Raw genomic sequence first — 15,398 nt, forward strand, 5'->3', positions numbered from 1 at the left:
CATCATTAGGGATATGCTTATAATAACTTATGAACTGGGGAATGCATCATTGCTATGCTGGCCCCTCCTGGAGACAGATTGGCTGTTGCTTTTGGAGTCTTTATTAGAGCCATTGGTTTTCCCATTTATGCATACCTTGCCCCAGCTCTTGCTGGAAACCTGACAGCATGCTCTGAGATGTAGCTTCCAATGCAGGAATTTTGTCAGGAACTGGGGCACTGGCTGTGGGTCATGAGGTGCCACTTGGTTAAGTCCTGTACATTGCTTTAGGCATTGATCTGCCTTTCAGAGTTTCCTTCTTCATCCTGAGGGAAGTTTTGCAGCTCTTTGGACTTTTTGTTTATTCCCTGGTTGTAGGACAGGCTCATTCATTCATCATTTACTTAGGAGTGTGTCTGACCTGTCCTGGGTGATATTGAGAAAGGGGAAAGTACCTGTTGCAGCACTGTCCCCACTCAAATCTTTCCTTGCCTCTCCTGTGCACAGTCGGGATATGAGGGCTGTTACCAGAGAGCCCCTTGCCTGCAGCCTGCCCTGCTACAGCTCAGGAGATGACCATCTTTTAAAGTCATACATTTTTCTCCTGGTCTCCATGTATTTCCTCTGTGAAATTCAGTCCTTCCTTGCAGGAGAGTGTCTGAAACTGGCCTTCAGCCCTCAGTGTAGTGGGTTCTTGCTAAGAAGTCCTTATGGTGTGCTTTACATATACCCACTGGCTTTTTTTTAGCAATGTTCACAAAGATTTCAGTTGTATACTGTCTGCTGCACAGTTGGGTGCCTAAGAATTGACTTTGCCATTTTCCTGACAAATTTAACAAATACTGGGGAAAATTCAGCTTGCACTGACACTGCAGATCCAGCAGCCGGATAAATTTGGGCCAGTACTCCACTTGAGTGTCTTCAAATCCTTGTGATGTGTCTCACACATTGGCTGTTCCCATTTGCTTCATGGTTGGATGAGATGCTTATATACAGAGCTTCTTAAATTCCAAATGGTGCCTGTGGCTGAGCACTTCCTACCTTTGATGTGAGAACTAGCCATAGCCTGGGATCTGAGGGGGTTATTCTTGTTAAGAGGATAAGTTAAGTTAACACAGAGTGCACAAAGTCCTGCTTACTTGAACACAGAAAGAATAGGTTATTCTTGTTAAGAGGATAAGTTAATAATAAGTTAACACAGAGTGCACAAAGTCCTGCTTACTTGAACACAGAAAGAATTCAGCAATTAGGACTCATTTCCCTGGTCCCAAAACACTTTATTGACACAATGCACACTTTAGGCATCCTCTGGGACTATGCTGCAGTGCCTGTTCAAATTGCAGTTACGTTGGTCTTGGCCTTGCATTGAATTACCTCACTCCTTTGAGTGCTAGTTTTCACTAGCTTAAGGCTTAGCTAGTGAGCTTACACATCTCCTGGGGCTGAGTGTGACAGAGGTGACATGTGAGAGCAAGTGGGGACACAGAGAGGTAGCTGTAGCCTTTGGTCAGCAAGATGGGACATATTTACGTGTACAAGACAGCCTTGTTGCACAATCTGACTGTGACTGGCAAAAAACAGTAACTCAACCATATTAATACTTAACACTTGTAGATCAGCTGCGGGTGAAAATGGATGTTTTGGTCTTCATCCTGTCTGTTCCAAATGTCTGCGTGGATTGAACCACTTTGCAGGCTGCATGTTGGCAGCAAGAGATGACAATGTAAAGGGGGAGTTTTTATCCCCAGTCCCACTTTTAGACCCAAACGGTCAGGTACCATCTGCTGTGTTCAGCAAGGAGGGTGTGATGGCTGCAGCAATGTTGCCCTGTTTCTAGAAAACTGCTCTGTGAGAAGACTTTCTTACCCTGGCACCATCTCAGAAGAATGGTGGTTACTGCCTGCCTGTGAAAGGCAGAAAGTGAAAATACAGGGTTTCAAACGTGTTATATTCTTTGGTGAGCTGGGAAAAATCTAAGGCCATATGGAAGATCACTTGTCATGATGGCTGTTATTCACTACCCAGTGATGGATGAGTTATTTTTCAGGGGAACTGCAGAGGTGTCCTTCAAACCCACCTTTTCTGGGACTGGCAGTGTCTAGCTTGCTCTAGATGATTCCTTACTGCTGGTCTTTTGCAGAGCAGAGAGATGCTGCTGGAGCCTGAAACTGTGGGCAGTTCTGTTCCCAAGAGAGTAAAAGACTGTGATTTCTTGGGTGAATATTTAGGCTACATGAAGTAATGTGGCACTTAAGGGAAGGAAAATGGCCTGTGCAGATATGCTTCATGTGTAGTCAAACAGCATGAATTCCCTGAGAACGTGCTGGGGCTTCAAACCACTCGTAAGGAGTGTGTCCTCCCTGTGCACAGCAGAAAGGGGCAAAGGGGAAAAGCCCTTTTTAGGCCAGCCCCTGTGCAAATCTGTCTCAAAGGCTGATGCTAAATGGATGTGTATATGCTGTAATGCTCCTTGCCATGCCTGGATATGTTCAGATCAGTGAAGGAAGAAGGCTCCTGGCTTGCTCTGCAAGATGGGGATCTCCCCAGTGATAGCATTGTGAAAAAGGCAGCAGGGATTAATCTGGTTACTTGGTGGGAAATTGTGGGTACACAGTTTGTGATAATTGGGAGTGGGGCTGTGGCTGAGCCTCATCTCCAGTGGGTGCAGCTGTGAGCAGCAGGTGAGCAGCACTGACAGCAATGAGCCCTGGAGTGCCCAGGGGCACTGGCCAAAAACCAAAGGGAACAGAGGGCACACAGGTGCAGTGCATGAACGTGAGGGATATAAAAGGTTGGGCTAAAGAACAAAAAGATGATTAAAGGTTTCTGAAGTGGTCTGGTGTCACTTTATGGGTTGAAGCCTTCTGAAATTGTGTGATGGTACTTGGTGTATTGTGGCTATCTCAACTGTGATGTATGCTGTGGCTTTCAGAACTTCTGAAGGATAGGGCAATGAACTGATTATCTGTATTTAATTTCTTAAACATAGCTCTATTGATGCTAATATTGTTTGTTCAGCAGCTATTTTAGTCTCTTTGTTGGTGCTTTTATGTAATTTATAGCCTTTCTCCAGTCTGATTTTGAGAAGCAAGACATGTCTGTGAAGCTGGGAGCAAGAACGTGCTCTCATTTAATGTGACTTTCCTGTTTTTCTGTTTTGCAGGTTCTTTTCGAAATGATGGTTTGAAAGCTGCTGATGTCCTTCCTATACTGAAGGAGAAAGTGGCCTTTGTGTCAGGTGAGCACATCTTTCTTTGATCCCTCCAGCCCATCATGACCACTGTCTGCCACATCCTGGTCCTAATGATGCTGCAGAATCTCAAGGGACTGGTTTCATGTTTGAACTTGGTAGTACCTAAATTAGCTCTTCTGTTAGGAAAAGGGCTGTATGTGGACCAGGACTCTCCAGTAATACTCAGAGCAATGAAAACTGGTGCATGTTCATTTTCTTAATATTCTGAGCTAAGGGTAAATGAGCAGCACAGGTAGGATGAAAAGCAGCTGCTTCGCTCCAGCTCAGTTGTGGGTTGTCTCAGTGTGAAGGACAATTCAGGGATCCTGCTTTTGGTTCAAGGTCAGTGAATAGCATTCAATTCCTGTATGTAGGAAGCACTCAGGCCTATAAATCACTCGTGTTCCATTTACAGTCCCAATCAGCTTGCAGTTAAAAGTACCATTGATGCTACATTTACATAATAACTCAGATGCTTAAACTTCTCCTACCATTCTGTACAAAGATTTACAGCCTTCATTCAGAAGACAGATCTCAGGGATCTGGGGGTGGATGAGGACTAGACAATATGGAAGAGGCTTTGAGAATAGCTTGGATGATATTGCTTCTGGTGTGAATTACAACTTGTCAGTGAGAGGGGGAAGAGAAAGTCTGAAGCAATCAGAATCTTGCATGAAGTCACTCAAATTGGCAGCATAAACCCAGGGTATTTCCAGTGGCAGCATTTCTGATGATTACAAACCATTGAGGCTACTTGCAATGAGAACCTCCATCAAGAATAGCCAGCTCCTCTTGTTTGCAGTCTTTGCTTTTTTGTTTCCTTTGTCTCCAGAGTAGTGCTCACTGCAGAAGGGAGGAGGTTGCAGCAAGGCTGTTTGGTGCCTGGACTCTTCCTCCCTGGCTCTCTCCACAGGAGTTGAGCCCCCAGTCCCATAAGGATGAGGTTCATCACTGTGCTGAGCCATGGAGGTGTCATCCAGGCAAGAAAAGCTTTCCCCTCTACTGATAGCTGGTGTGAGATATCTTCCCATATTTGAACAGTTAAATGGCCCACAGATCATAAGTCTAGCTGTGACTTGGAGGAAAAAAATGTGAGGATCTATAAATGCTGACTAAACTTTCATTAATTACATGAAAATCCAGGAGATTTAGGGAAGCTTCTGAAACACCAGAAGTCTTTTGTGAAAACCCAAGACTATCCCAACTGTACTCACATGCAGGAGCACTTTATCTGAAGTCTCATTCTGAATGACCTGACATGTTTTACATGGTTCGCTTTCACTGTGCCGAAGAGGGGAGCAGAACAGCATACCTGCACACTTGTTTGAGACACAAAAGCTGAACTGGGTGCTCTGGGGAAGTGGAGGGGAGGAATTTATGCAGAGACTGTACTGCAATTTAGTTCTTGGCTGCTGCTGTTGCTTTGCATGGAAATGATTGCAGGATCATTTGGTAATTCAATTTATTAATGACAACCTGTCTGAATTGTTTATGTAGCCCCTTCCACTGACAGTGCCTGTGTTCAGCTCTGAGCCAGAGGGTCTCACATCAAATCATCAGCTCGTTAGACACTGTCCTGTGCCAAGCCTGCCTTGCGGAGGGGGGTGTAAAATAAGCAGTGCCAGCACAATCCCCCAGGCTTTCACACCATGATCCGCTGCAGGCAGGGTACAGCTTGCTCCATATAGACTCACCAGCCTCCAGACTTAGATCTGCTCAATATGTGCCGTTCCTGACACAGCTAGAGGTCCTAGGATTTACACCTCCTCTTCATGGTCTCCAAATGCAATGACTACAGGCAACAGTTCCCTTTGCAGGCAGAACACTTTGACTTGCTGGTGTTCACTGCAACAGCCCCAATATCCCCTTTCAGCCTACAGTGTAAGTACTGCCCAATGTTCTCCTGGACTGCTGTAATAAAGCAGATTAAGGAAATGATTTTAACATTTCAGCTGATGACTGGGTTCTTTTTAATTAAAATGGAATGATTTCCTAGAGTATTCTTTGAGCACAGAAGAAAATTTTTGACAAAAAGGAAAAATCAAATACCTGGATTTTCCAAGATCAACAAAAAAAGTTCTGTATAGTTAGCAAAAGATGGAGAGCACGTGTTTTAATCATGCTTCCTTGAGGAACAGGAGAGTTTTATTGAATCTTCTTTGGAGTTCAGTACTACAGTTAATTTTAATGATAACAGTACAGTAAAGTTGTCAAGGGGATTCTCCTTACACCAGCAGAATTTATCAGCACACAAAAAAACTCTCAGCTGAACATGTCAGATACGGAGTTTATTGCTTTTCTCGTCAGCTGTGGCTCACCAGCTTGTTTGTCTGTGATTCAACAGAAAAATTGCAGAGAACACACAAAACCCTTCGGGCAGGGGCTACACTTTGCTTTGTGTTCCAGTGTGGTGGATGCTCCACACCTGGACCCTGCAAAGCAAAAGGGCAGAACAGGCAGGAAAGGCAGAGTGGCTGCTGCCTGCTCCAGAGCAGGCGCAACAGGACCTGCCTGCACAGCCGTGTCATCTCAGAGGAGCACTCAGGCTCTCACAAGTGCACTTAATTTCAGAGTTGACATACAGATCTAACTGTCTGGGCATGGGCATCCAGCCTAAGTGCTGTCTGGGGCTCTGTGCCTGGCACTTCCCCTCAGCTGAGCCGGCAGCGAGCAGCAGGCGCGGGGCTCTTCATCTGCATCCCTGCACCGCAGGAAAGTTGAGGGGTGGTGGATAATATCAGGACTTTTTCCTGGAACTGGTACTTGGTTTCTTCCAGTGATCTCATCTATGAGCTAGACTGAACCTGAACAAAGTTCACATGTGTGTCTAAATAATACCTGAAAATCCCATTCCATAGCTCCTTATGCAGAGCAATGGACTGAGCAGTTGTGGGTGAGGTGCATCCCAGCCATGGATGATTGCTTCCATTGCAGACCTCCTGGAAGCAGATTAAGCAGGGGGCTGGCAGGGGGGAGGCTTTGGCCACCTGCTTGTTGTCTAAACTCTAATAAAATCTTGGCTTTTGCCTGGGTGGTTCAGTGTGTTGCTCCCAGCAATTGAATGGCTTTGGGAACCATTAGGGAATGAGGTACAAGCCAGAGACTGATTTTTGTATTCCGAGAGGGAGATGAAGGCTGAGGAGAAGAAATAAAACAGGTTGTAGATTATTTTAGGTGCTTTTTTCCAGTGAGAGGTGGTGAAATATTTTGGAAACTGGGCTCATAGTCTTTCTTGGGAAACAGACGCTGTTTTAGAAGAGTGGTGTAAATTGGGGCGTTGTTCAGCTGCTTGATTATATTTATGGGAGATTTTCTATTGATCAGAGCAGTATGAAATGAAGCATATGAACTTTTGGGAAAGGGAAGGGAATTTGTTACCATGTTACCATCCCATGCATGGAAATTTTCATGCACTTAGTTTATAAAAAGCTTGGTAGTTGATGGATGTCATGGGTCTTGCTGAAAGCATTTCCCCACATCCCACCCAGAAGAGTTTCTCAGGATCCTTCCCGGTATTTCCGCTCCCTGGAGGGCTCGGAAGAGCGGTGGCGCGTGGGCTCCTGCTGTCACCCAGGTACTGTCTGCTCATCTGCCGAGGCAGGAGTACAAAGGAGGAGGCTGGCCAGGTTTCTGAGAGCGTGGTTGAGCACAGAGGAATCAGCAGCAGAAGGGTGTAATAAGCTGGTGAGCTGCTGCAGCTGTGACAAGCAGAGCTCCCAGCTTGTGTCTGCAAAGCAGGAGGTTTTCCTGTGTGCTTTGGGCACCAAAAGGCACAGAGCAGGGAGAAGTGGATGCATTAACAGCTCAGCCATCTCCATCCTTTGGTAGCCCACTGTCACCAACCCCATATCTCTGGTGGATCCTCATGTTCTGGGTCACAACAACATCTGAACATGACTGAGAGCCTTAAGGAAAAGCAGAGATTTCCTGCCTTAAGGAAAAGCAGAGCCTTAAGGAAAAGCAGAGATTTCCTGAAAGGTCTTTCAGGGAAGGAATTTCAGTGTAAATAGATGTAAAGAAAGGACAGCTTTACAATTAGGTTCCACCAAATTTAGGCCAGCAGGATGAATGAAAGAGGAAAGCTCAGAGAAGACCCTTACCTTCCCAAGGACACCACAGGTCACTTAGTGCCAGAGATACCACATGTGGAGGTGCATATTTTTTCTTTTTCTGCAGTAGCTGCACTTCACTCTTCAGAGAAAGGGTTGAAATAAGACCCCCCCATTGCATCTGGGAACTGAAAGAATTCACATCCTGGTTTCAGGAGGTCACAAATGCTGATTTGTGGACAGTAGAATTTGTATTGGGTTGGGAATAACATTAACCAAGATATCTAATTTTGGGTGATATAAACATTTTGTATTTACACAATAAGTCTTGATTTAAAATAAAAATTTCCATTCTCCTCTTCCTCTGGAACAGAAATTTCAAATGAAACCTCAACAATTCTTCTACATTTTGTTACAGAAAAATATTTTCCTTTTTATACCATTCTCTGGTGTTGTTTGAAATCAACAGAGTTCAAAAAAGGGAAATCTGCTATTAGAAAAACATGGTAATCCCTGACTATTTCTCCATGGTTGTCTCAAATGAGGAAGAGAAAGAGTGTTATCAGGGTGAATCTGTCCTCTCTTTGTTTCTCCTTCTTCTGTTCAGCTTCTAGCCCTGTGCCCTGGGGTATGTCTGCACCACAATCAGCAGTGACTGGCATTGCCATGTGCTGTGGCTTATTGGCTAGTATACATTTAAAATTAAAGAAGTTCACATAAAGTAGTGAAAATGAATTACAAGACACAACAGGTTGTCTCTTCAAATCCATGCAGTGGAACAAATCTATTTGATAGGAAAAGGGATTGCTCAGTGGCTGCTCTGGACATCCCATCTATAGCCTCTGACTTGCTCTGCTGGGAGATCTTCTGGTGGGATCAATTAGCCTTGTTTTTGGAGTTATTAACCCTAAATGTGAGGTCATGAGTGTTTGCCATTAGAATTTGATTTAGGGAATTGATTCTGAGACATGGATGCTTCAAAGAGGAGCACTGTGGATGATCAGGCCCTGGTGATTGCACTGCAGCTGTGTTAATTGGCTTGTTGTGGGAGCTGAAATTTCCATCACTTGCACTAGAATTACCTGATTGGAACCAACTGAACTGGAGGGCAGTCACCCAGCTAATCCTGTGTATGACCCTCCCAACAAATTAGTCTATCTTGAAGTTGCAGTACTTTTAGTACAGAAGTTTGCTTGCAGTAAGCCCAGTAGCAAGCAAGACTCTCACAGAGCTCAGCTGTGACAGAGAAAGGAGTGTTATTTTAAGACTCTGGATACCAATTCCTTGATACTTTCCTTTCCTAGGAAGTCTGTCAATTAGATTTAGAAATCCAGAGTGTATTGTTTATCACTGTATTGAAGTGTCTGACATCAGCTGAGCTCCGTCTGTCTCCTGGCTCTCTTCATTATAATTCATTTTTTCACCATATTTTGGACTGAAATACCTGATGGAGATTATTTCAGCTCCTCTGGAAACTCACTTATGGTCTCAGTAGAGTCTACAGCATCAAGATTGATCAGCTTATGATCTGCAGGGTCAGATGAAGTGGTGCATTCACTTGAACTGCAGTAGACATCTGAACAGGGGCCAGAGACACTGTGTGCTGCTCCTGCTTCCGTTGCTGCTGTGCTGCAGGATGTCAGACAAGGTTCTTGGGAACCTTCACATGTGTGGACATTTGCCTGTGTCTCTGGCTAATGCTTGTGAATTCATGCTTATGAAGAGAGTGCAAAAGGAAGCAGAGGGTTTGAAACCCTTAAATGTGGATCTCTGCAAGCAGGTAAGGATTGTGGTGGAAGGGCTGATAGAACTGAAGAGAGGCAGCTTGAAAACAGAGCTTGATAAAAATCATTATCTGCTGTATACAAGAAGTCTGCATTAACGGAAACTAATAATTTCCTGTCCTCAACAGGACTGTACATAGCTGGAATTTCAGTTTGTGTGTTAACAGGGATGGCTGTGCCTCAGGACACAGAGATTTTGAGACTGGTAAAGCCTGTACACAGAGTTCACATCATGAACACTTTGGGATGGCAAATTTCTTGGCTTGCCTGAGGGCAGCTGGGGCCACTGTAGGCAGAACTATTTGGGCCCACCACGAAGAGGTGTTCAGGGAGCTGCCAGAACGGGGATCCTGTCACTGGAGTCTTTTTCCTCTTGGTTATAGGATTGACTGGAAAAGTGGTCATCAGAAAGACGCTACCTGTGCTGGCTGCCTGCCTGCATGCAGGTTTTCTGAGCTTTCTTTAAGGTTTTCTTTTAATGTGGAAGGCATCACAATGCCTTGTGCCATCACTGCAATGTCCCCTGCATGATTTGTGGAGGAAGAATTAAGTGATCTTACTTCTGGGAATAAACCCTGAATTTAGCTGTGGGTTCTTATAGGATAGAAGAAAAGGAGTTGGGAAGAACTGGCAAGGAAGCCACTGACAGGAAAGGCCATCAACAAAGGATTTTGTAAGAGAAATGCAAGGCATACAAGGCTAAATATTTGTTCTCAGTGTACTCTGTGCCCTGAAGAGCATGTGTTTTTCTAACTCTTTTTTTCTAGAGCACTAATAACCAGACCATCTGTTTGCCTCTCTAAATCAGAGCAAAGCTCATGAAAAACCAACTTGAAAAACAGTAAGAAATTATCAGCTGTTTGTTTTAGCATTTAATAACTGTAATTAGCAAACCTAATGACATGTTTGATTATTTCATCACAGTTTTTCGAGTCCAGGGGGAGGCAGGAGATGGGACTTATTGATTAGAGCAATTGAGACTCCTGGCTTCCTTCTAGTTTTTATTGTCTTTTAAAACAATGTGCCGAGTAGCTCTCTGAAGACTGTGCATGTACAATTGGTGTGGAGATCATGGCTGACTTGGGGCAGGATTTGTCTCCTTGAGTGGATTGGTAACAAGCATAGTCTCAAGCACTGTGAAGCTCCAACACAGTGGATCAAGTCAGAAAACCTCATTTCTTTTCCTGGTTCTTCAAGTGACTCACTGTGGCATCTGGGCTGAACTTCTTCCCCTCTTAGTACTTTAATGTTCCCTTGAGTAAAAAGGTAATAATAAAGAAAAGGAATGGTATAGACAGACTCCCTGCACAGCCAATGCCAGAAGGTTTTCTTCTCTTTTATTGCGTGTTGCTACTTCTCAGCAAGCTCCATTATGGGAGATGAACATCTTTATATAAGCAATATCCCTTTCAGTCTTCCTAGAAAAGCAGAGATTTTGAGTTACAAAATGTAACAAAAACTCTGCATATTATCAGTATTTAGGAGAGTAAACCAGTTACTGAACTCTGCAAGCCTGACAGTGAATTAAACATACAGTGTTTAATTAGTGTTTAATAGTTTGTTCTAGAATAAATCTGATGTTTCTTTGTACGGTCTCTTGGTAAAATGGTAAACTATGTAGGCATTCCTAAAAATTAGTGATTTCTTAGTAACTAGGATTGCATGGACTTGAAGTAAGCAATTGAAGGATTCTAATATGTATGATGTATTTGTAATAACTTCACTCTCTTGCTCAAAGCCTAGAGCTGCACTTTTATCACAAATGAGAAACATTTGTTTCTAAACTTAGCATGTCTTGATATTTTACCCAAGTCTCCTTGTTTCTGTGTGCTGTAGGACTAGAAGGAATCAGTCTGGGTGCTTATTTATCCTTCCATCACCCAGAAATATCCAACTGGGTCATCATGTAACCTTCCTCCTCCAATGAGAATTAACCCATTTTCTCTGGTCTGTCCTGGTAACTTCTGACCCTGTGCCTGAGCCTTATTTATCCTGATTCCCTGAGGACAGTTTAGATGAACTGTTGAGGGATAGGTTTTTATCCTGAAGCAAAGACAGGACAGGAATTTTCTGGATCCTATTTTCTTTTCTGTAGCTGAAATCTTTGGGTTGCTGTTACTGAAAGGATCAAGAATTTTCTGACTTAATGTTTTTAGCCTACCAGAATTCACACAGGTTTCTATTTATTTATTTTGTAGAGCTCACTTTGGTGGAATGGTAGGTGTTAAAGGAGTCCCTGACCAGAAGCACAATTTTTGGTTTATGAAGCCAAGGTGAATGGGCAGCATCAGAGTGATTAGTGCTGCTGGGCTGTGGGAAGCTCATGGCCCTTTCCAGGTGTTTCATATCCTCAGAGAGGATTATAAATGTGGGCTTGGATGTCTTCTGATCTCAAGTCTTAGTGCTTTTCCACCTTGTACAAATATTTAAGTTCTTGTGAATGAAGGAGAGGGAGCCTGAATGAGTAGCGGGTAGCGTGTTCTTCTGGGATGCAGTTCAAGTTGAGGTCTCTGCTTCAGCAAATATCTGGAAGCTTTTGAAAACCTTTGTTACATCTAGATATGATGGGAAATGTTTCAAAACCTTGAAAAGCCTCTTGTGTTGAAAAAATATTTCTCTCCAGCTTTAGTTATTTGCATTGGTTTGCCATTCTATAGGCTGGCTTGCTTTTCTGTTGGACATGTATCATGCATGATATAATGGTTTGGCATTGATGTGGTGCGTGAGATAATCTCAACAAAGGGAAATGTACTTAAAATGAGAAAGCTTTAGGAAATGTACTTAAACATTTAGATGAGTTTATTTCCTTGAAATGGAATCCTTTTTTACATTATGCCCCTATTTTCATCCTATGTGGCAGAGGCATTGATCTGCCAAGGTGACACAGATTTCCGCTGAAGGTGGACCTTCCTCCTCACCTTTATGGTATAAAGCCAAAGGCAAATAGATAGCACAGAGATTTGGGTGGAGATTAGGCAGGACAGTTTTTGTTCTCCATATGTACCCCTGTCTGCATGAGGGCTCAAAATAAAGATGACATCTGTTGTTTGCCTCTCCGTTTGTATCCCTGGACAAATCAGATGCAACCTGGCTCCAATGGAGACTTGCACAATGCAACCCTTCAGGTGCATTGCATCCCCTGAAAACCATGGGTACCAGTGGCATCTGTTTGTAGAGATGAAATTTGCGTAAGAGACTCTGTCTTGTACAGGCTGCAGTGCTGTAGAAGACCCTTTAGACAGATCTTAGCAATTAAAAATTATCTGTATTTTAAGAAAACTTATATATAGTAACAAGAATGTGCCAGTAGCACAGACTGCAGGTGTCCCAAGTCCTTAATGAGAGAGCACAGTGTGGATTAGTGCCAGAGATGTTCATGTCCTTGTGTAGCTTTTTCTTCTTGTTGGCCAAGTAAATTAGCTCAGAAAGCACATGGGTTTCCTTTCTTAGAATTGATATTTCTGTTAAAGGGATGATACTTTCCATTGAGAAGTGCAAACTCATGTGCATTTTTGCAGCTTGTTTGTGAGGTCCTTGCAGTTCTGTACTAGCTTTTTGAGCTGTAGTTTAGCTGTAGTTTTTCCCTAGATAACAGCGCAAACATGTATCTAACAACACAATTCCTGGAAGAAATCCTGAGATAATTTGTAAAGAAAGAACTAAACATTGAGTGAGGTACTAGATTTCAGTTTCACTCTTCTTAAACTTTATTTACATGAGAGAATAAAATAAGGTGCTGCAGAATAGATTATATTTGCCCCTGAATTTGTGGTTGTATAGTTCAAGGTAGAATTATTCCTTTGTGGCTAATCCTTTAGAAAAGTGTTATAAAATATAAAGGGCCAGACACTGACAGTTTAAAATAAATGATTTTTAAGACAGGAAAGCTACAGGAAACTCCCCCCTGCCCCAAACAAATATTGATTGCCAGCAACACTTTATAAGTGAAAAGCTTAGAAGACATGAACTTCTAATCAAAATTTTAAGTCAAATGAAGTACCTGATAGATTAGAACATTGGGCTGCATAAACATTACTGGGATACATCGCTTCAAACTGGCAGAACATAATAAACTATCTTGGAATGGACAGTGCAACACCCTCGGCAACAGTGAAAAATGCTTTCACTTTCTTGGTGTTGACCAGTTTAAAACCATCCCCACAGTAGGATTTCATTAGCATCTCCTGCTTGGAGTGGCAGATATATTAGATTTGATGGGATTAGGTGAAAGAAGAAGTGCTAGTAGCAATTTTCCTTGTGTGGGCTTTTTTTTTTTTTCTTATATCCCCCATTTGGAGCTCCAGCAAATGCAAGCTTGTCTTCCTCAATTAGGCAAGTCTAAAAGCTACAAAGGGTGTGCAGACTCTTAAATGTGCTGTAATTTATATTTATCAATTCAGTGCACGTAGTTTTTTTGATGTGTGCTTCCTGTCTGATTTTCTAACAATCCTTTATTTTCCACAGGTGGCCGTGATAAACGAGGTGGTCCGGTCTTGACCTTCCCAGCCCGCAGCAATCATGACAGAATAAGGCAGGAAGACCTTCGTAAACTTGTGACTTATTTGGCCAGCGTGCCAAGGTAAAGCTAGAAAGAAAACACTTCAAAGCTTAGGGTGGATGGGTGGGTGGGGAACTTGTTCTTGGCAATTGCTGATTTCCAAGTATTAACATTTAGTACCTTGAGTTCTTGGGGCGGAGGAACAAAAGTGTTCCCTTCCTCCTCCTGTGTGCGCTCCAGTGGTTTTTATGGCACACATGGCAATGCAGAAGCCCCAGAGTGGAGGCAGTGGGAGCAAACCTGGGCTTCAGGTTCCTCACAGCCTTGAGGAGCAGCTCTCATTCTCCATGTTTCTGTGCAGCTCTTTTAAAGGAGTGCAAAGGGAGGAATGCTTAGAGGTCTGCAGTTAAATATAGCAAGCTGGAGAGAGCTTGCTGTCTGTTGTTGCTTTTTAATGCCTTGTGGGAGGTTTGGGAGAGCTGGGGTAGGGGGCTGTAGTTGCTGGGGAGGAGAGAATGCCTGTACAAAAAGGCAGATCTTCCTGCTCCAATACTTTCCAGAGATTTCTCCAGGCTGGGGAAGGAACATGGGTGGACTTAGGAGTGAGCTTTCAAAGACAGGCATTTCAAATTGTTCTGAATGTAAACCACCACCTTTCCCTGCATTAGTCTCTGTGGCTCTCTTCCAACAAGCAAGTCCCCATGCTTTTTCCAGGGATGCTGGAGGAAAGGTGTGTTGCCACAGCATATTTATTTTTCAAGCCTTGGGAGATCATTTATAGAGCTCAATGCCCAGGGAGGTATTTCTGATCCAGCCTCAGAGAGTGAGACTACATATGCCCTCATCCAGCCTCCTTTTCCTATTTTTAAGCTTCTCAAATATCCTTGGCAAAACCCTCAGCTGTTGAAGTGAGTGTTACCCTAGGGCAGGTGGAGGTCTGAGGGGGGATGCTCAGGGTTGCAGGAACACATCCTGTGCCACCCAGGAGCTCCTTCTCTTTGAAACCCCTGGAACATGAGCTGCTAAACAATGTTCTTGTTTTGGCAAAGAGTGTGAAGACATGAAGGGCAGAGGGGTTGGCTGCATCTGGAGGTCAGTAGTAAGGGTCTTGGAAATGCACTCTGTTCCTTAAATGTACAGAGGATAAAGGTTGTGTTTGGTATGGAACAGGGCTAAGGGCTGTTTGGAGACCTAGTCACTTGGCGGTGCAGAGGATAAAGGTTGTGTTAACAGGAACAGGGTTAAGGGCTGTTTGGAGACCTAGTCACTTGGCTGCAGAGTGAGTAGCAAATGCAGCCATGTGTACCAGATCTGCCAGTGCTTGTATCCTGGACATCAGAAGTCCTCTGATGCACTTTTTGTTCTGTTGAACTTCTGGTCATCAAGGTTTTACTAATAAGTGAGTCTGTTTGCTTTCTCCCCATCTCCTCTCATTTCATCCAGGTCCATTTTCAACCATGTTTGTGAGAGAGATTGCAGACGTGCTGGGGGAGCAGTAGGCCACTCCCTGTGAGTGTGTGTCCCAGAGCTTGGCAACCCCCCCCAGCTGCTGCAGTAATGAAACTGGTCCCCTACATCTTATCATTTTTTACATGGTTGCAAATATGAAGATATGACATTGCCCTGGATCGCAAGCAATTGCAGAGCAAAAATGACCTTCTAACATGTCAACCTTTTCTATTAATTGTTCTTCCCTCATGGAGGTGGCAGTAATAAAAAGATACATCCTTTCTGTTCCCCACTGTCACACAACTGAATAAGTTAACTCAACCTTTGATGCTGCTTTTAGTTGCCTCACTCTGGATCAGTGCAGCAGTGATTTTTCTGTGATGATGCAGAACCTGGGGTCAGAGCTA

At 43.6% G+C, this 15,398-nt stretch overlaps 1 protein-coding gene across 10 annotated transcripts in view; it reads left to right on the forward strand.

Annotated features, from left to right (window-relative positions):
- Positions 1 to 15,398, forward strand: part of KALRN (kalirin RhoGEF kinase) — a 474,406-nt gene that overhangs the window by 154,138 nt on the left and 304,870 nt on the right. For 9 of the 10 annotated variants that reach the window (XM_039698296.1, XM_039698264.1, XM_039698216.1 and 6 more), the window contains exons 2-3: positions 3,143 to 3,217; positions 13,509 to 13,623. In XM_039698296.1, the coding sequence (XP_039554230.1) occupies positions 3,143 to 3,217; positions 13,509 to 13,623 (190 nt within the window). Of the gene's footprint in view, positions 1 to 2,813; positions 2,860 to 3,142; positions 3,218 to 13,508; positions 13,624 to 15,398 lie in introns of those variants that run through there. The other variant, XM_039698282.1, reaches the window with a different exon arrangement.

The sequence above is a fragment of the Passer montanus genome, unplaced genomic scaffold (genome assembly GCF_014805655.1).
Source record: "Passer montanus isolate IOZ18808 unplaced genomic scaffold, ASM1480565v1 scaffold1, whole genome shotgun sequence".
In the NCBI taxonomy this organism is placed as follows: domain Eukaryota; kingdom Metazoa; phylum Chordata; class Aves; order Passeriformes; family Passeridae; genus Passer; species Passer montanus.